This window comes from Mus musculus, chromosome 1 (assembly GCF_000001635.26).
Source record: "Mus musculus strain C57BL/6J chromosome 1, GRCm38.p6 C57BL/6J".
Classification (NCBI taxonomy): Eukaryota; Metazoa; Chordata; class Mammalia; order Rodentia; family Muridae; genus Mus; species Mus musculus.
In genome coordinates this window covers 189,664,249-189,684,804 of record NC_000067.6, presented here as the reverse complement: position 1 = coordinate 189,684,804, position 20,556 = coordinate 189,664,249, and the positions used below count along the sequence as shown (strand labels likewise).

The 20,556-nt window shown below is 41.2% G+C and overlaps 1 protein-coding gene across 2 annotated transcripts in view; it reads left to right on the top strand.

Annotated features, from left to right (window-relative positions):
* Cenpf (centromere protein F) overlaps positions 1-20,556 on the top strand; it is a 47,502-nt gene that overhangs the window by 3,303 nt on the left and 23,643 nt on the right. Inside the window, exons 3-11 of one of the 2 annotated variants that reach the window (XM_006497119.3) lie at positions 139-272; positions 841-1,037; positions 1,854-1,960; positions 2,353-2,444; positions 4,299-4,584; positions 5,664-5,866; positions 12,171-12,296; positions 13,629-13,757; positions 16,167-16,289. In XM_006497119.3, coding sequence (XP_006497182.1) covers positions 895-1,037; positions 1,854-1,960; positions 2,353-2,444; positions 4,299-4,584; positions 5,664-5,866; positions 12,171-12,296; positions 13,629-13,757; positions 16,167-16,289 — 1,209 coding nt within the window. In that variant the 5' untranslated portion in view covers positions 139-272; positions 841-894. The remainder of the gene's footprint in view (positions 1-138; positions 273-840; positions 1,038-1,853; positions 1,961-2,352; positions 2,445-4,298; positions 4,585-5,663; positions 5,867-12,170; positions 12,297-13,628; positions 13,758-16,166; positions 16,290-20,556) is intronic. The other variant, NM_001081363.2, reaches the window with a different exon arrangement.

Below are 20,556 nucleotides of genomic sequence, written 5' to 3'. Positions count from 1 at the left end.
TATTGCTGCCTGCCTGTGGATATTTAGGGCTTAATTTCATTCTAATTTATGTTTGGGAAATGGCTTTTTTGCCATGTGTGATAAGGTCAAGTGTCTGGCTTCAGATCTGGATTGAGATAGTTTTCTGATATTTTACAGTTAAAATGGAGATTGCCATCTAACAGTTTTAAAAAACTTTGGTGTTTCCAACCTCATCTCTTCTGGGGTATTAATGAAAATGTTTAAAAAAAAACAAAGCAAAACCCTGCTCGCCAACTGTGTGGTAGTCAATTGTGAGTATGACTTCTAATACAGTTTTGCTTGTGGAGGGATTTTTGATTCCTTAAATATCTGGCTTCCTCAGTGAAATTTGAAAATGAACAGTTCAGGAAAAGTTATAAGGTTTATTTTAAAATTCTTTTTTAAAAAATATATATTTATGTGTGTGTGTTGTGTGTGCCTGATTGTATACCACATGCACGAGGGCTCAGAGAATGACGTCAGAGCCCAAAGAATGAAGTTCCGGACAATTGTGAGCCATGTGATGTGAGTGCTGGGAACTGAACCCAGGTCCTCTGCAAGAGCAGTAAGTTATTCTTACTCACGGAGCCATGGCTGCAGGCTTTTATTTTCAAATTCTTTAAAGGATGTTAACGATAATATAGTGTGTGACTTTACAGAACTTTCTGTCTCGATGCTTAAGAGTTCGGTCATCTGAAAGTTCTTGGTTCATGAAGCACCCCTCCCCCCTCCCTCAGGCTTCCTATTACTCCAGTGTCTCAGAAAAGTTAGAGCCAGGCTTATATGTGATACTTGGTAAGTACATGACTGTTTTCTTGTCCACAATACCATCTCTGTTAGGTTGAAGACGGAAAGACTGAGGGTGCAGACCTGAAAAGGGAAAATCAAAGGTTGATGGAGATATGCGAACATTTGGAGAAGTCAAGGCAGAAGCTGTCTCATGAACTTCAAGTTAAGGAGTCACAAGTGAATCTCCAAGAGAGCCAACTGAGCTCATGCAAAAAGCAAATAGAAAAACTGGAACAGGAACTTAAGCGGTAACTGTCTGAGGAACAGTCCTGTGGGCCTGCGTGCTTGGGCAAAGGCTGAGGCAGCCTACCCTGTAGCCAGGCTCTGTTAAAGCTTGTAGTGCTAAGGGTCTCAGTGTACAGTGCCTGCAGAAAGACCAACCCCTGGCCTTTGCCAGGTCCTCGGGGAAGCTACAGCTGCCAGAGACCAGCACTTGCTTGCCTGTAATTTCTGTCGATGGAGCAAAAGAGCCCGTAAAGTAGATGGGTAGCATTTCTAGCCATAATCTTTTTAGATGTGTTATGTTAACTTAATTTGTATATCTTTTTAAAATGCCATATAATATCTATCAAATCTTTAAATTATTTATTTGAGTGTTCATGCACACGTAGGGAGGTCATTGAATACTTTTTGGTAGTCATTTCTGTCCTATTCTATGAGTCCTCAGGATCAATCTTGGATTGGTGGCAAATCGTGCCTCGTTATTACTGAGGCATCCTGCCTACCCAAGTCCCTTGTTTTGCAGTGATTAGCATAAGTAATGTCTCCATTTTCACAATTAGAACCTATGTTTCAAGACTATCACTTGACTTGCGTTTCTGAAGTTGTATCCCCAGCCCTCTATGCTTCTTTGCTGCTAAAGTATTATAGGACTTCATAATATTTTGAAGAGAGGGTACTTCCTTTTACATCTGGCTTAAGAATTAGCTCTCACTAAATGTTGGATAAAGGATTTTGAGAGGCTAAGTTTCGTACACTTCTTTGTTCTTTGGAAATGTATGGCATTGGTATTCTGTTGTCTTTGTTCTAATCTGTGTTGTTGGTCTCTTGGGTTTTTATAACAGGTGTAAATCTGAATTTGAAAGAAGCCAACAAGTTGCACAATCGGCAGATGTTTCTCTGAATCCATGCAGTACACCACAGAAACTCTTTGCAACTCCACTCACACCGAGTCAGTATTGTATCTGTATAAACAACTCTTGAGTTTTAAATTATGAATTAATGACTTAGTCCAAGTTTGGACTTAGCTTTTAATTTTAGTGTTTCAAAAATGTCATTCCCCAGTTGCATGTTTGTTGAGTTATGTTGATCCATTAGGGGTTAGCATTAACCCTTACATTTTACCTTTCTGCAGTATGTTTCAAAAGAAATTCAGTTTCAGAATATAGGAAACACCTCTGTTTCCATATGAGTAATTTGATCAATACTTTGACATATTGCTCCACAGTGTTCTATTAAATATTGTTACTTATTTCAAGACTTAGCACAATGATTGTTGATCTTTTAAATTCCTTTATGAAATCATTAGTTGGCACAAAATCTTATTTGGTTGTCTGGGCTTAGGTTCCACATACGAAGATCTGAAAGAAAAATATAATAAAGAAGTTGAAGAACGGAAGAGGTTAGAGGAAGAGGTTAAAGCTTTGCATGCAAAAGTAAGTTCATTATGGTCCCTGCAGATGAAGATGCATTTACAGAAACCCTTTGCCTCATCTTAAGATGAGAAGAGTTATTTGCCTTCTATTTCTCTTACCTTGAGAAAAACTCCAGCCCTCGTTTGGTAGTGATTATTTTTCTTTGTTTTAAAAATCAAGGCTAGCAAGATGGCTCAGCAGGTGAAGGCCTTTGTTGGGCCATCCTGACTTCCTGGAGGAAGGAAAAAGCCGACTCCCAGAGCTGTCTTCTGATCTGCATGCAGGTGCAGCAGTGTGCACCTTCTTGAACTCACCTGTTACTCAAATAAAATTAAACTTAGGAGAGATCTGGGCATTGTGGAACATGCCTGTGATCTCAGCACTGAGGAGACTGAAGCAGGAGGATCTTGAATTCCAAGGAATCCAGAACTATATGGTTAAGACCTTGTTTTAAAATGAAAACTAAAGACTCTAGGTGAGGTTAGTTTTTTCTGCAAATATTAAATGTTCATGGGTGTATCAAGGCCATTTTATCTTCTTATTAAAACTGAGATATGGAGAGGAGCATGTTTGGAGAGGGAAGGTCTAGGGAGTTTCATTCCTGGTGCTTGCTGCTGACTCCTGTGGTATAAAGCAATTACTATCAGAACTGTGGGCTTTGAGAATTGCTATTGTGTCCTGTTTCTTTTAGGTAGTTGTCAGTAGGTTTTTCTGTTTGTTTTGTGTTTTTGAGACAGTCTCCTATCTTAGACTTATTATGTAGCTGAGGATTGCCTTGAACTTCTGATCTTCCTGCCTTGTTTTCTGAGGGCTGGGGCCAGGGTCTCAGATATGCGCCACTGAACTTGGTTTTATGCAGTGTTGTGGATAGGATCAAGGACTTCATGCATACTGGCTACATACTCTACCAACTCTGCTGTACCCTAGAGTGAGACTCCATTATCATATGGGCCAGTAAACAGAAGTGATGAGATAATTGCTTAAAGGCAACAAAAACATAGACATTTAGTGAGATGCTATAATTCAAACAGCTTAAGGCAGACTTTATAAGTAGGTAACTAAATAATGATGATCAAAAGATACCATTTCTTTTCCTGTTCTTAAAGTTTGTTTTGAGGTTACCAGGATTGTTGTACCAAATGTACTGCTTACCAAAATAAATAAAAGTAAAATTATCCAACTTGTCTTAGAGACATGTACTTCCTCATTTGGTACCAGTTCTACCCTGATGTTAAAAGAAGGGTGAACTCTGTAACCATTGACCGTCTCCAATAGACAGAAGAGTGCTTGCTGTGGAATTAACATAGCGTCTATCTCCAAGTCTTTGTGTTTATCAGAAGGAAGGCAGAAGGTACTTTAGAGCACAGGCTACGTGCAAGTGTTGACTATAAAACATCCCCCTGAAGTTTCTAGGGGATTACCAGGTGTGAAGATGAGATTAGTGACAGTTCTATAGGTTGATATTTAGTGTAAAAGTAGGTGGAGAAGGAAGACAAGACAGACAAAGGAAAGCCGGTTTGGGAATTTAAGATGGAGGTAGATAATGGTAAACAGCACCAAGATTTAGCCCTTATGGATTGGTGGCATCTCAGGTGGTAGTTCTTGCTCACCTGAGAAATCTACGTCTTGGGACTTACGATGTCCCGCATCTGTTTGGTATTCGTTACTAGTATGTGGTGCTAACATTGTCATTATGGGATTGTGGCTTCATGTTCTGTTTGGAAAGAATAACCCTGACTGTTGAGATGTCCAGGTTTGTGCTTGTAGAGCATATACAGGATCCTAGGTTTGATCCCCAACACTGGGGAAAAAGATAAATACATTTAAAAAATAGGAGATTTCTAAAGGGCTCTAAAGAGTTTCTGTTTTTTGCAGAAAGTGAGCCTGCCTGTTTCCCAAGCCACCATGAACCACCGGGACATTGCGAGACATCAGGCTTCCTCATCAGTGTTTCCTTGGCAACAGGAAAATACCCCAAGTCGCCTTTCATCGGATGCTCTGAAAACCCCACTGAGGAGAGACGGCTCTGCTGCTCACTTTTTGGGGGAAGAAGTGAGTCCTAACAAATCAAGTATGAAGACAGGGAGAGGAGACTGCAGCAGCCTCCCTGGTGAGCCTCACAGCGCTCAGCTTTTGCACCAGGCCAAAGCCCAGAATCAAGGTGACTTCCTGACAAATTAAGTTTAAATGAAGGTTTTCCTAGATAATTTTAGTCTGGAGTGTGCATTGTATATTTTGTTAGACACCTTGCTAGTTCATATTTCAGACCCATGTTGTAAAATTTGCCATTTCTGTAACGACGAAAGACATTGACGGTTTTGGAGAAACTTGCCTTTTTATTGAAACGTGGTGCTGTGAGCCTTTAGAAGTAGTCTGAAGGCTTGGATTGCTTTCCCCAAAAGCAGAGAGAGAGAAGGTTATTACAAGTTTGCAGTCCTCATGCTTCTCACCTGGCTCTTAAAATGAGCCTGTGCTCTGACCAGCCTTGGCCAGAGGTACGACCTGTGTGCAGAGCAGCTCTGCCCTGTGTGCCAGGCTGTCCATATGGGAGCAAACCTGTAACCTTGGCTGCTGTTCTACACTTAAACTGACAGCCAAGCCTGCCGGGTGGTGTTTTGGAATCTGCTCTGTGGCCATGGTAATTTCCAGTGCTGTGATACATGGAGAATCATCATCAGTATGTGCTGGTGAGAGCCGCTGCACTGCCAATGTCATTGGAACCAGCACTGTGTGCAGGAACAGGGAGGGACCTCATTGTTAATTTTGGCAGTAGTAGAGGTTTACACTGTTGCTCTTCAGTGGAGACAGAGCTCTTAGGTACTGTAGGGAGTGAGCGTTCACTGCTCAGCACAGGGTTGGATTGATATGCAAGGACATAAAGCAAACCTTACTGCCCAGAGTGTAAAGTTCAGGGACGGCTTTACAGAGGACATACCCTGTGAGAAGCACACACTGCCGTAGACAGTAAATGCTTGTAAAGCATTTCCCTCCTGTGCTCCTCCGTGAAGACGCGAGTAAGACATTTGTATTTCTCTTCTTTCTCTGGAGTATTTAAATATATATGTCGGTGGAGTTGCTGACTGCTCAAGTTACATTCAGTTAGTTTCTGTACGTAATGTAAATTAGAGTTATCTCACTGAAGATTTCAGAGTATGTAAAATAAATAAGTTGTGAACATTTTGTAAATATATGTCTATCTATCCATCTAAATTGGAATGTGGTTTTCTTTTGTGCTTTAAGACCTAAAAAGCAAGATGACTGAGTTAGAACTACGCCTGCAAGGGCAAGAAAAGGAAATGAGAAGCCAAGTGAATAAATGTCAAGACTTACAGCTACAGCTGGAGAAGACGAAAGTGGAATTGATTGAAAAGGAGAGAATTTTGAATAAAACCAGAGATGAAGTAGTGAGAAGCACAGCACAGTATGACCAGGCCGCAGCCAAGGTACTTGACTTTTCAGGAATGACTGAGAAAGTGCTGGGTTTTTATATCTAAGTTCATAAAGTAATTCTTAGTAAAGGCCTTTGCAAGCACATGCTGGGTGCTGCTGGTGCGGGTGAACTAGTAGGCTGAGTGGTTGGGTAGTAACAGGACCTGTCTTGCCTGTGCTGTGCAGCTGAAGTGACCTTGAGTCACAGTGAACAGTGACAGCACTGATGGCGCAGGAGGGCTAAGGAAGAGTAGAAGCATTCATCCCAGGACAGGGTGGCGTTAGATGATCACCCCTGGGGCTCAGCAGGTGCGTGCAGCCATAGACCTTTCTGAAGGTTTTGAGTGAGGTCGTATTTAACCCCGCCTACCTCTGGTTCTCTGGTTTTCACTGTCACTGTTTTCATTCACCAAGTTATTTATTGAGTGCTGCTGTCTGTTCTGCATTGTTCAAGACCTGGAGATATGTAGATCAATAAAAATTATTGGAAGTAGAATATAATAATAGTGAGATAAAATCAGAAAATAGTAGTATAATAAATAATAAATTTTTTTTAATCCACTACTATCGTGGAGAAGTGAATTACCTTCCAGAACCAGCTATGATGGGTCTGGGGCTTTCTGGAGCCAGTCTCTGGCCCAGTGGCTTATCTTATCATTCTGTTTGGAATACCCACTTACCCTCCAATCTTTGTGTTTTCTTGCCATTGCTTCTGGCATCTTCCTCACAGTCCTCTTAATGTCACTATTTATATCCTAGGCATAGGGTTCTTTCTATTGGCTATTAGAATTACAGAGAACTCTTAAAAACCATGTCTGAGGTGTTCTTAAGGATTTGTTTTCTTTTCATAAATAACATTTCTGAGTATTATGTGAAAAGTGCTTCAGTAGACCTGTGTCTCTTTGCTTTCCATGGCCAAGTTCCTTGTTCTTCCCCAGTTAGAATTTTGCTTTAAGGTAACTGAAGATTCACATTTAGTTATATGATGTTCTAGCTTATTAATGTGGCAGACTACACTGATTGGGTTTCAGATATTTGAAGGAACCTTATTTGTTTGGAAAGAGTCCCACGTGACTATGTATGGTATGTAACTTTTTATTTAGATGTGAATTTTATTTGCCAATAACTTGGTAAGGATTTAGGTATCTGACTTTGGTGAGAGGTATTTACTCTTTGGCATTTCTTCTTTCTGACATCTTTGGATGATACTTGTTACAGGGTAATGTCAGCTTCATAAAGTGAGCTGGGGACGGCGCTGCTCTGCTTTCTGGAAGAAAGTGCCATTGGTTGATTTTCTTCTTGGATGCAGTAGAGTTTGCTAGTGAAGTCACCCAAACCTGGAGATGGCTTTCATGGAAATTTAATGTTTTACATTCAGTTTTTAAAAGAATATTTTATGTATATGAGTTCTGCAGCTGTCCTCAGACACACCAGAAGAGGGCATCAGATCCCACCACAGATGGTCATGAGCCACTATGTGGTTGCTGGAAATTAAACTCAGGACCTCTGAAAGAGCAATCAGTGCTCTCAACCTCTGAGCTGTCTCTCCAGTCCTCCCTTTTTTTAAAAATAATTAACAAAATCATTTGTCTCCTGATGTTTTCTGTTTTTAATCAGAGTTGTCAAATTTCTGTATTTGTCTTTTTCTGTTTTCATTCTACTTTGATGTATGCTTTGCATACAGTTAGGTCATGTTTTTTTTTTTTAGTTCTTTACTGTTGGTGAATTTAGCTCATTTACATTTAATGTAACTATTGGTCATGACTTAAGCCTGCCATTTTTGTTTTGTTTTCTGTTTCTGCTTTTTATTGCTTTGTTTCTTACCTTTCCATGGATTACATAAACATTTCCTAGGATTCATAGGTGATTGGTATGTTCATTTTGCCAGCTTTTAACAAGTTATGTTAACACTTGTCTCCCTTGCTCTTACCCTCCCCATGTATAATAGTTCAAGTGTTTTCTGACATAAACTTAGAGCTAGATTGACTGTATTATATTTTTTAAGCCAGTTGTCAGATGTTTAAAAATGTCAGAGGTTATTGTTGCTTTCTTGTGTTTGCTCCCTTTCCAGGGTTCTGAGTGTAAGTGTTAGTTCTGCGATTGTTACGTTTCTGCTTACAGTGCTTCCTGTTGGACTGTTTCAGGGTGTGTGCTGGCCAGAAGGCCCTAGTCTCCTTTATTTGAAGATGATTTGACTCCTCTCCACTCCTGAAGGCTGTTTCTGGGTTGAGTTGTGTTTGCTTGTTTTGTTTTGTTTTCTCCCAGCGAACTCTTTAGTTAGTCTCCTTCCTTCCTTCTAGTCACAGTTTATCTCCAAGTAATGTTCTGACTTGGAATTTGTTGCTGTGCAGAATAGATGAGAATATCCCTAGTCTATCTTTTTTCAAAGTGAAGTTGAGATGTAAAGATTGAGGTAAAGGTTTTGCTGGGCCACTGTGAATTTATAATATTAACTGCTGTTATTACAGCTTATTATTGAGTTTATAGTCAACTCAGCTAATTTTAGGTTACATCTCTGTCTCTATAACAAGAACTAACATTAGTTTTGTTTTGGTGAGAAAGGATCTTTTTTGTCCTACCTGTCATTTTTGGTGAGGTCTCTTAGATTATTGTTAGAGTTTTTACTTGGACAGTGCTTAGAACTTGACTCTGACCTTCATCTCATTACTATTCCTCCAGGTCCTTAAGATTTGCTTTTATTTCTGTGTCTTTTGGATGTCTTTTTTTTCCCCGAGTCGGTTTCAAATCTCACCAACTGAAAATTCATTTTCATTTTCTTTTATGCCTCATGAGACTTTAAGTGTTTTGCTGACATTGCATTATGTTGTGTGCCATTAGAATTGCTTATTTCAAAAAAAAAATGGAGGTAATATACTCTGTGCTCTCAAGTGATTGAATGCTTGCGTGTAGTTTGGGTCTTTTCTAACAATTTTCAAGCTTTCCTTTGAGGCTGCGAGGGAGTGCTCAGGGTCATAAATACACAGTTGCAAGAACTGGAGCTTACAATTTTGAGCATTGTTTATCAACTTTATGCAGATGACACTTTCAAAGGGGTTGTATATTAGATATCCTGTATAGCATATACTTACATTATGGTTCAAAAAAGTAGCAAAATTACAGTTATAAAGCAGCAATGAGAAGAACTTTATGGTTAGTGGGGCGGGTCACCACAACATGAGAACTGTATTAAAGAGTCTCAGCATTAGGAAGGAACCATTGTCTTAGAGCATTATGGAGCATACATGACATCTAGTGGCCAGTTACTTACACATGGACTGTGCATAACTGGTACCACAGTGGCAATCAAAATATTTTTGAATGAAGTATAAATACCTTCAAAGTTCTGTTTTAATGTACCCTGTCTATAAAGAAAGGATTGAAGTCCCTTAGGGATGTGTTGCATTTTGAGGGAGTACCAGTAGAGGGCACCAAGGGTCCATTTACTTTGGTGCTTTTTATTTTATTTTATTTATTTATTTATTTATTTATTTATGAGATTGTCAATCATCAAAATGCCAGTCTGTCCTTATGGCCAGTGATTTTGAGTTGTCTATCCATTTCCATATGCAGAGCAAAGTAGATTCTCAGTCACTATTTGTTAAATTTATATTTTTTCTTATAAATCATGTAGTACTATTCCTTGGGAATTTAAAAACTTAAAGCTTATTGTAACAATGAAGGTATCTTAATGTCTGAGGCAGAAGGTGAATTTGATCTGTTGGCTTAAGCATGTAATCTTTTCTGAGGCTAGGGAAATGGTTCAGTTGGTAAAGTGCTTGCTGTGGACCTGAGTGGAGCCCCAGCCCCTAAATAAAAAGCTGGGAACCCATCTGCATGATAGAGTACACGCATGCACACACGTGAAACTTTCAGTTGTTTCTGTTGAGAAACTGTTCCTTTGGATAACTCAGGCTGGCCTCAAACTGATGATTTCCTGTCTCCGTCTTGAATGCTGAAATGTGCCACTATGTAAAGTTCACTTTTATCATCTTAAAGCTCTGCTATTTCCAAAATCATTTCGTCACCATTGACCAGTTTGGTACTGTTCGTTCATCTTTGCTTAGTTAATAACTGACATTTGTCTTCCAGCAAAATATTGCATAGTGTTTTCTTCAATTCTCAGATTTCCAATATAATACTCATAATAGTGTTAAATTAGACTCTGGGTAGCTGAACAGATGGCTTCCTCAGTAAAGTGCTTATCACACAAGCCTGAGGACAGTAGTTTAATCTGTCCCCAACACTCATGCTTAAATTACTTGCATGCATAAATGGGATTTGTGAATTGACTCAGTGGGTAAAAGTAGCTGCTACAGAAACTGACAGCCTGAGTTTAGTCCTTGGAGCCCTTGTAGGAGAGAACTGACTCCCTCCCAGAAGCTGTTCTCTGACCTGTTTGCTTGTGTTGCGCGCTCCCATCACATATGTACACATAGTAATTCAACATAGCTGGTAATGGTTGCATGTGTCTGTAGTCCTACCGCTGGAGGGGAAGTAGGGTGGGGACAAAGGCAGAAGGAGCCCTGCTGCTGGCGGTCTAGGCTGTCCAGCAGAATTGGTGAACTTGTCCAGTATCCTTGAGAGACTGCGCCTGAAAACCTAAGATGGAGAACCATTGAGATGGAGAGCGTGATGTTGACTCTGGTCTCCATGGCGCCGGCTCATGCACTCTTTTCTACATATTTGTAAATCCATGGACACACACACTCAAACATGGATGTATTGGTAGAATTTCAGAGAAAATATTAGTGGGGAGGCTTACTAAATTGAGGCATCTCACAGAGTGGAGAACTCTTTCCCATTAATATAAGCTTTCTGTTTTTTCGATTATTTATGTGCATTGCTGTTTTGCTTGGAGGCATGTCTGTATGTGGCTGTCAGATTGCCTGGACCTGGAGTTAGAGACAGTTGTGAGCTGCCATGTGGGTGCTGGGAATTTGTAGTCCTCTGGAAGCGCAGCCAGTGCACATAACCTCTGAGCACCTCTCCAGCCCTATAGAGCTTTCTTATTACTACTTGAATGCTATATTTTGGGGATCAGCCATTGTAAGGATTTGAACTTAAAGGGGTGGCTTCAAGGAATGCAACGAATCTCAACCCTTGGCTGATTAAGACAATTTTGTTTAATTTTAGGAAAATACCCTAAGTTTTCATGTAATTTTAAAATTGGCAGATAACTGTATATATAAGAAAGCAACAGCATATTCTTTCTGTTGCTTGTGAGAACGTAATTAGAAAACAGCTGTGATTTTCTGGGGTTCTGTGAGCCTCTAGAAATGTAATGGCATAATGAGTATTATGGGAAAAGCGGTTTCTTTACTATTTAAGTTTTCAGAGAGATTCTTTATGAGGTGGGCATGGTGGTACCTCCTTTAATCCCAGTGCCAGGAGAGGCTGGCAGATCCCTGAGCTTGAGGCTACCCTGTCAGTGTTGCAAGTTCCAAGCCAGCCAGGGCTGCATAGTGAGACCTTGACTTGGGGGTTGTGGGAGGACCTGTCTGTCTATCTGTCTCTAAGATGATTGCAACACTTTCATAGGACAGTAAGGATCTTGCCCTAGTTATTTTTTAGCTCCTAAATCACTAGGCCAGTATCACTGCCTTGCTTGTTTATAGATGTTCTATGTGAAGGAGGTCAGAGGACAACTTGCAGGAGTAAGTCCTCAGCCTAGCTGGAACAAGACTCATGTCTGCATCCTTCATCTTGCCATGGCAATGCTGGATTTACAGATGCAAACCATCTCATGCTGCTCTTCATGTAGGTTCTGGGGACTAGAGTCAGACTGTCAGCCTTGTACTGAGCTCTCAGGCCCCGTGATCTGCTTGCCGTGCAGCGGTGTTGGTGTGTTCTAATACTGCTGTCTGCCTTTCCCATGCACACATTGTGAAATGTTTTAAAGATGTGCTGATGTTTAACATCCTTGCTGATATTTCCTCCGTATAAATTTCATATGTGTTTATAGAATCATAGTAACCTTAGGATCTGGGTAATGAATGTGAACCTGACTTTAAGTGAAATAAAAAGACCAAAACATGGGAAACATGAAGCAGACTTAAGGGATTACAATTTATTTTTATTTTATTTTATTTTATTTTTGAGACAGGTTCTCAGTATGTAGCCCTTGCTGGCCTAGAACTCACTATGTAGACCCTACTGACCTTGAACTCAGAGATCTGCCTACCTCTGCCTCCCTAGTGCTGTGTGGGTTTCAAAGTATGGATCACCATGCTGGCCTGGACTAAAATTTCTTAAAAGGCAAAATTTGGCTTCATTCTCTGAGTAACTAGTTTTGTATGGAACATTTTTATCTGTTATCAGTGTACTACCTTGGAACAAAAGCTGAAAACTTTGACTGAGGAGTTGAGTTGTCACCGACAGAACGCAGAGAGTGCTAAACGTTCTCTGGAACAGAGGATTAAGGAGAAAGAAAAGGAGCTTCAAGAGGTAAGGTGGCTGGCTTCATGGAGGACGTTTTATGAGAAAGGCCTGTTGACTTTGCAGTTTGGAAGGAAGAACTACTCACTGTGCCTGGGGACACTGGAGCAGGCATGCTTTGTGAGCGTGAGGCCACTGTATTTTCCCTCACAGCTGCGTTTTTATACTTTTTCCACCATTCACTTCTTGATTCGCAAGGACGGACTCTTGGAGTTAGTCTTGTTTATGGGCTTGGAATGTAATACTGAGTGTGAGCTCTTGCTCCACAGTTAGGGTTGTCTTATGTTCTTCAGTTCTTCAAGGCTGTGAGTTGGTTAATTGCCTAATAAGGTGTTGGAGGTAGTCAGATAGTCACCTTTGAATCAATGGTGGCCTGGTGGGAATATTTTATCAGTGTGGGTTGTTCATGTGCTTTCGTATGAGCATAAATGGTAATCAAGATTCCTTGGTTGCCAAAATCAACTAGTAGCATTTACTTGTTCTTTCAAATGAAGACCATTGTAAATGGTCTATAACTGATTAGTTAAGCCCTCTTTCTTTCTCTCTCTCTCTCTCTTTCTCTTCTCTCTCTCAACACGAGCTTTCACTGGCCAAGTGCTGGATTAGATATATGTGTGTCACCATGCCAGATCCTATAGCTGTTTTTTGTTTTAAAAGCAAGTCTATATGAGTATGTGAGTGCAGATGTACATACACATACATATACATGTATGGGCGTGAGTGAGGAGGCTGGAAGTTGATGCAGAAAGTCATCTTCAGTGGCTCTCCACTTTTCTTTTGGAGGCAGGGTCTCTGAGTTGAACCTAGAGCTGGCTGATCTATTGTTATAGCTAACCAGCTTGCCCTGGGGATCCTCTTTCTCTGCCTCTTGAGTGCTGAGAATACAGCTGGCTGCACACCTGCCTGGGCTTTCTGGGGTTCTTGGGATCAGTGGATGGCAAACATTTTATATACTGAGCCATCTTCATAGTGCCTAAGCCTAAACTTTTAGTGTGTTCTGGGCTAAGTTGTGTTGATTGCAGCTCAGCTATTCTTTCCTACCCTTCATCCTTCAAAACTGAGATAACTAAGATAGGCAATAGGTGGAGATAGGTGGAGATAGGCTGGCTTCCATGTGTTCAGCTGGTGACTTTTGACTTTTCCCTTGGAGAACTGGATTTGATTATTAGAAACCAGCATCATGGGTGATTGATTGTATGTGGCGTTCAGTAGATGGTCAGCATAGCTCCCTGTTGTCTCTTGCACTTTGCAAATAGCATTGCCTGGCAGGATGCGAGTGCTGCACCTGTGCCTGGGATCACCTTTGGTAATAGTTGGTTGATGTGATGCTTTGCTTTTCAGGAGCTGTCCCGACAGCATCAATCTTTCCAAGCTCTGGACAGTGAGTACACTCAGATGAAAACCAGACTTACCCAGGAGTTACAGCAAGTCAAGCATTTGCACAGCACCCTCCAGCTGGAACTGGAGAAGGTAGGGTGCTGAACTTAGTCCACATAGTCCTGCACATGTGTTCCCTCTGTGTTTTAGTTGACTTAGGTTTTGTTTTAACTGAAAGTGAAAATCAGGAAAAAATGTGATGTTTGATACATACTTTTTGAAAAATATAATATTTCAGGTTTAATATGTCTATCTTAAACTTTTGTCATTGTTTATGGTGAAACTTTCAAAATCCTTTTTCCCAGCATTTGTGCAGAACATAACTATTGTGTGTAGTCACCCTACTGAACAGTAACATACCGGATCCTGCTCCTGTCTGACAGTCTTTAGAACCTGAAAGTCATCTTTCCCTTCCTCTTGTTCTCCCATCTCTGAAATGACTGTTTTCTTCCCAACATCCTTGGGATCAGCTCTTTGGTACTCTTACTATGGAAGCCAGTCTAGGTCTCTGTCTCCTTAAATATTCTGTGCTTAGTTCCCTTTCAAAGTAGAAAACAATTTTTATGGTTCAGTTTTCTCAGAAAGAGGGTGATAGCTTGCGTTTTTAGATCTGAAGATCAGTGCAGGTGTTTGATATTCTGGTCATTATGGGGTATGTGACAATGGGAAGCTGTCCTAAGACTTTCCTTCCCCCAGAGAGTTAAAGTTCTGGCAGTTACCAATTGGCTTATTTAAGACTCATAAGAGTGGTGCACCCAGGTTTCTGGCTTTGCATGTTCAGGCTATGAGATGATGGCTCTTGTTCTATGTCTTGGGTCTATGCCATTCGACCTGTGTGAATTGATCAGGTGACTTCAGCTGTTGTTTTCTGGTTGAGGACCCCCTTTAGTGCCCTGTGTCCTTGTAAACAGGAATTACCTTCTTCACAGTGCTCAGGCCCATACTTCCAGGTTTCCCACAGTTCTTGTCTCACATCTCAACCTAGTTCATCAAAACTGCTGAATCTACCTTTGTTGATGCACTGTTGTTTGTCTGTCTGTATTTTACAATGTATATGTATATATTCCTTTGTGAATGATACTACATTTTATTTTGTAATATTTTTAATTAAAAAAATTAGAAGATGCATATAATATATTGTGATCATATTTTACCTCCTTTCTCCTCTTAATGCTTTCTAGAGCTATACTCCCAACTCCATATCCTGTTTTGTTTTTTATAACTCTTGAGTCCAATTTGTACTGTTGATGTACTCATGGGGATGGCGCATTCAGTGGAGCAGTGACCATACCCTTAAAGAAAACTGTTCCTCTCTCAGCAGCCATCAGTTGTCCATTGCTCCTCAGGAATGGGAGGTAGCTATCTCCTCCTCCCCAGTTCATGCTGGAGTGTTGACTAACCTGATCTTGTGCAGGTCTTGAACACACAACTGCAGCTTCTGTAGACTCATGACTGCAAATGTCCTGTCATGTCCAGAAGACATATTTCACTCTGGTCATCTCCACCCTCTGGCTCTTACAAATTTTATAGCATGTGGTCTTGTCACCATTACTTGTCAGGGACTGATTTTGTCATCCATCCAGAAACTTTCCCATGTGCCCTTTCTCTAAGCTAAGAATAAATTTGACTTTTTTTGTCAATGTTAATACATGATGTTGAATAAAACCTTTTTAACCATGTCCATTTCGACATCCCTATCCCAGTTATCATTTTCAATCACCATGCTAGCTTCTTGTCTGCTTCCCAAATCCCCATCTGTGCTTGTTTCTTAACAGTATGTTTCCGGTCAGTAACCAGAGCAAAGCTATCATCAGGGAAGTCAGACCCCATAGCTCCTTTGCTCAATTCTGTGTAGTCACTTACTGCTCCATCACTAGGCCAAATCTTGCTTGGGTGGAAGACCCAGGTGCCTTCCCTAAGTCCCTGTGAAGTTCATCTCCTGTGCTCCCCTCCCTTGCTTCACTTTGCCATGTGGCCCCTGGCTCTCAGCTCAGGCCTTGATTGCAGTGCTGCCCTTGGGCTGCTGTTTGCTCATGGATTGGGAGGCCTGGACTTGTGCATTTAGCATCCCTGGTTGCCACATCTATCCTCAGTCTCTGATACTCTGTTTTCTTTGGTTTGTTTAATTTCTTTTTGTAGTGTGAACATTTGGGTGTGTCTCTGGCTCATTTGTGTACTGTGCAGTTAGGCCTATGATGTTCTGAAAACTTATGGACTCTTTCTTGTTATTTTCCTTAATAAAGTAAGTACTTATACAGCACCCATGGGTAGTATAGAGATGATGCAGGACTCACAGGAGGATGCGCCTAGGATGTAGGCAAAGCCCACAACATTCTATATATGAGGGGATAATCACCCATTTTCTCTCACTCTGTCTGTGCCTGTCTCTGTCTTTTTCTCTCTCTCTCATCTCTGCTTCTTTGTTTTTCTTAATCTTTAAGAATGGTTGATTATTTGCAGAAAACATGCATTCAGAACTTGGTTATTTTTTCTCTTTTGTAGGTCACATCAGTGAAGCAGCAGTTAGAAAGGAATTTGGAAGAAATTAGGCTTAAGTTGAGCAGAGCAGAACAAGCTCTTCAGGCAAGTCAGGTCGCAGAAAACGAGCTGAGGAGAAGCAGTGAGGTATGTGAGCAGGAGGGTCAAGGAAGAGATCCCACACAGGATAAAAAGACAATGTCTTTCTTGGGAAAACAGTGTGTGTTGTGTGTGTGTGTGTGTGTGTGCACCTGTGTGTGTGCACCTGTGTGTGTGCGCCCGTGCATGTGAGTCACAGCATGCTCATTGGAGGTCAGCGTACAACTTGTAGTCTCTCTTCATCCTTATGTGGGTTCCCAGGATCAAACTCAGGATAGCATCATTGTGTGCTAAGTCATCTCCCTGGTCCAAAAAGGGACTCTGTATTTTAATTTATCAGCACTTTATTAGTACCATACTTTTTTTTCTTTTTCAGATGTTATGTGTTTTATATATGTTTAATGTCCTTGTTTTCCATTTTTTTATTTTGAAATGATAACTCATGCATTTTGCATGAGGAATTAAGAATATATAATCCAACCAGACCCTCCAGAGCTCCCAGGGACTAAATCACCAACCAAAGAGTACACACATGGAGGGACTCATGGCTCCAGCTACATATGTAGCAGAGGATGGTCTTGTCGGCATCAGTGAGAGAGGAGGCCCTTGGTCCTGTGAAGGCTCGATGCCCTCATGTAGGGGAATGCCAAGGCCGGAGTGGGTGGGTGGGGGAACACCTTCATAGAAGCAAGGGGAGGGAGAATAGGATAGGGGGTTTATGGGGAGTGGACAGAAACAAGGAAAGGGGATAACTTTTGAAATGCAAATAAATAAAATATTCAATAAAAATATACAAAAAAACATATAATCAAGTTTTGAAAATTTTCATTTATATGTATGTATTTTCTGTGCACCACATTTATGCTTGCTGTCCAGAGAGGCCAGAGGGAGAGGTTGTGAAAGCCTCTGTGTCCTCAGCAGGAGCAGCAGCTACTGCTCTGACCCTTTGAGCTCTCTCACCAGTTCTACAGTCACAAGTTGTAAAGTAGCAGTTACTCATCTGTGGGTCATGACCTTCTCAGGGGTGGAATGACTCTTTCACAGGGGTAGAGTATTAGATATCCTGCATATCAGGTGTTTACATTATGATGTATAAGAGTAGCAAAATTACAGTTATGAAGTGTCAACAAAAGTAATTTTATGTTTGAGGGTCCATCACAACATGAGAAACTATATTAAAGGGTCACAGCATTGGGAAGATCGGGAATCGCTGTTTTAAAGATTATTTTAGACCACTTGAGAGGTGGAATTATGAAAAAAAGGAGGGAATTGTTTGGAATTTAAAGGGAGTAAATGAAACTGTTAATGTGGATTATTATTTAATTTACCTCTCTACCTTCTCTCTCTCTCTCTCTCTCTCATTCATTCATTCATTCATTCATTTATTCGGCAGAGTCTAAGTTGTCTAGAGTAGCCTAAAGCCTACTGAAGTAGCTAACATAGGCCTTCAGTCCCAGATGCCACTGCTCCTCTCTCCCAGGCCTGTGCTGGCACACGTGTTCTTTTTGTTTTGCGATACACACACTGGCTGTGTGTCCCAGGCTAGCATGGAACCTGCCTTATATCTACAATGCTGAGGTGTGAACACCTTTTTCAAGGATTAATTTGGAATTATACAATATTAAAAACCCCATGGAAATCATAGACTTAAAGAAATGACCTTAGTTCAGTCTCTGGCACTGTCAAAAATAAATAAAATAAAATAATGTAATTATAACTGGATTTATTCTTTAGAAACGAACACTGATCTTAGGGCCCAGTGTGCAGCCTGCTGAGTCTTGCCTGGAGAGATACCTGTTCTGCCAGGCAGTGGATGAGGGCGAGCTGTAGGAGTGTTCTGAGAATTTTATTCCTACACATGTCAGTTTGCCTTCTCTGAACGTCTCTGGTAGCCTGGAGTTTGTTTTAAAGGACGTAGTTAAGAAGCATTTAGCAACAGCTGATGGTGGATTTGACTAGAGCCGCAGATTAACAGAGAGCAGAGGGGTAGCAGAGGTGGCTTCTCCGGGGTTACAGGGAAATGTTTCCCACTACTGAACTGTTTTGTCATCACTTTTTAGCCTGCTAACGATGAAAGAGAAATAATTTTATCCGTAACGACAGTTCCTTATCTAGGTGGTGAAGTCTAAATGTATTTGCTCCCATGGTATTTCACTGTAAATGTGAACACCTGTCATAGCAAAGAGGAAGTTATTAAAGCAGCCAGCAACAAAGTGGGAAGACTGCTGGAGATGGGGTGGGGGCATTCAACTCCTGCACGCCGAGTGGAAAACATTCAGTCAAATCCTGTGATGAGTTCATCTGCAAACATTTCCAGTGCATGTTTATTGCAGCAAAACAAATGTTTGCCTTTTGGCCAGTGGGGACCAACCAACAGATGCTTCTGCTAACATTTCCACAGGCAGACTGGCATGAAGCTCTTCCCTCTGTGAGCTTCCCTTTTAGCCAGGAACTCTCCTGTGACTTGACTGGCTGCCCGTTCAAACATTTTGTAGAACTATCATCTGGTTCAGAGTCTAAACACCTTTGATATGACTTGCTGGGACATTTTAGTAGTAGGGACATTGTCTTGCAGGTGTTTCTGAAGGCTTACTTTATCCCCACAGGGTCTGGGTTATAGTGCTTTCTCTAATTCCAGGCTGCTCTGCATTACATACCTACCATATTCAAATGAACATAGTCATGTGTAAGAAGTGCTCAGCACAGGGCCAAGATACAAATTTACTATTCGTCTTAATTCGTGTTTATGTCTGCCCATGAGTATTCTTTAGGGATGACACAGTAAGAGTTGAAAGGGCATCCCTGGCTCTTGTACTTTGAACTGTGGTTGGGTTCAGAGAAGTGATTTGTCAGTGAGAGTACTGATGTAGTACTGATGTGGGGATTATAGTGCTGGTGACTCTAGTGAGAACTATCTGGATGCCAACCATCTACTGTGTTACCTTGGGGTGATCCCTTCTTAGTCTGCATACAGATGCAAATAACATCCCTTCCTTTCAAGGCTATTCATGATTAAGTCCATTTTTATATAAAGTATGTGGCCCAGTGCCCAGCATGTAAATGTCCAATAAACCATGGAAGTCCAGGATGTGCTTGCTAGTTTTGTTTCACAAATATCAGTGACCTTTGATATTAAAATTATTTGCAATTATGTGTCAGCCCAGAAGGGTCATGGCCAGGAGACAGTGTATTTGAGAATTTTCATATTTCTGTATCTAATTATAAAGTAAGCACAAACAAGTTTAATATGCTTCTAGGTTTTGGATGCTGAAATGAAGTGACAGTTGTACTGAAATTTTCCTTGACTGTGTTTAGTAAACTAATATACTTCTCGCAATTAGAAATTATCAGTGCTGGAAATGTGATTTAATAGCCCAATCAAGGGTAAAGTTAACATTTAGTATCAAAGTGATGTGGGGATTAGATAAGCTGCTCACCCGGCTTCGAGCGCCAGCTTCCATTGCACTGGGGTTTGGCAGTAAAATGCCATCATTGACAGGCAGGATGAGGAAACGCTTGCTTGGGGACTTTCTAGGCATGGGGATCTGTATTGTATTAGGTCCTCTAAGGAATGTGGTCTGGCAGGCAAGAATGCCAGAGTAGAAGGGAGAAGGCACATCTTTGCATCCATTCCATTCCCACATAGAGAGCCTTCTCCCAGCAGGGGACATATTGAGCTCTTCTCATGGATGGGGTCGTGAAACACACGCTCGATCGCTGGATCGCACTGTTTGGTCTCGCCCGAGGAAGTGATGCTTCCCTTGCTGCTCCTAAACCAAGTTGCTCTGGGTGGGATTGCTTGCTAAGCTCAAGTGCTGGCTTGTGGTCTAGAGATTGCTGTTTTCCCGAGTACTGCCCAATTTTGTAAATCACGTGAGAACTGAAGAGATGCTTAGGAGAATATAATATACCCTTGTATGCTTAACTCATTGTTGCTAATGAGCTGCCCAATCAAGACTTAAGTGGCTGTAGCCTCATGGAAAACTAATTGCTGATGGATGGCAGCCTGTGCATCCATTTTCAGATGTTCATTTTCTAAATTCTGGCCTCTTAAATTCTTGGGTTGGTTGCAGTCATAGCATTATAAGCCTGCTGGGTCCCAGGATTGGCTGAACATTCCTTCGTTAGGAACCACTATTTACAAAGCTAATGCCAGAATGGGGAAAGACACCCTAATCTTTTCATTGAGCTTGCTGTTTTCTTAAATGTCTGCAGTTAGGGCCTAAGACACAGAAAGACAGGCATGCAGACATAACAACCACCCCTCCTCCTTTGTGGTACCTGCTCTCTCCAATGCCCCACCCCCACCCCCTGT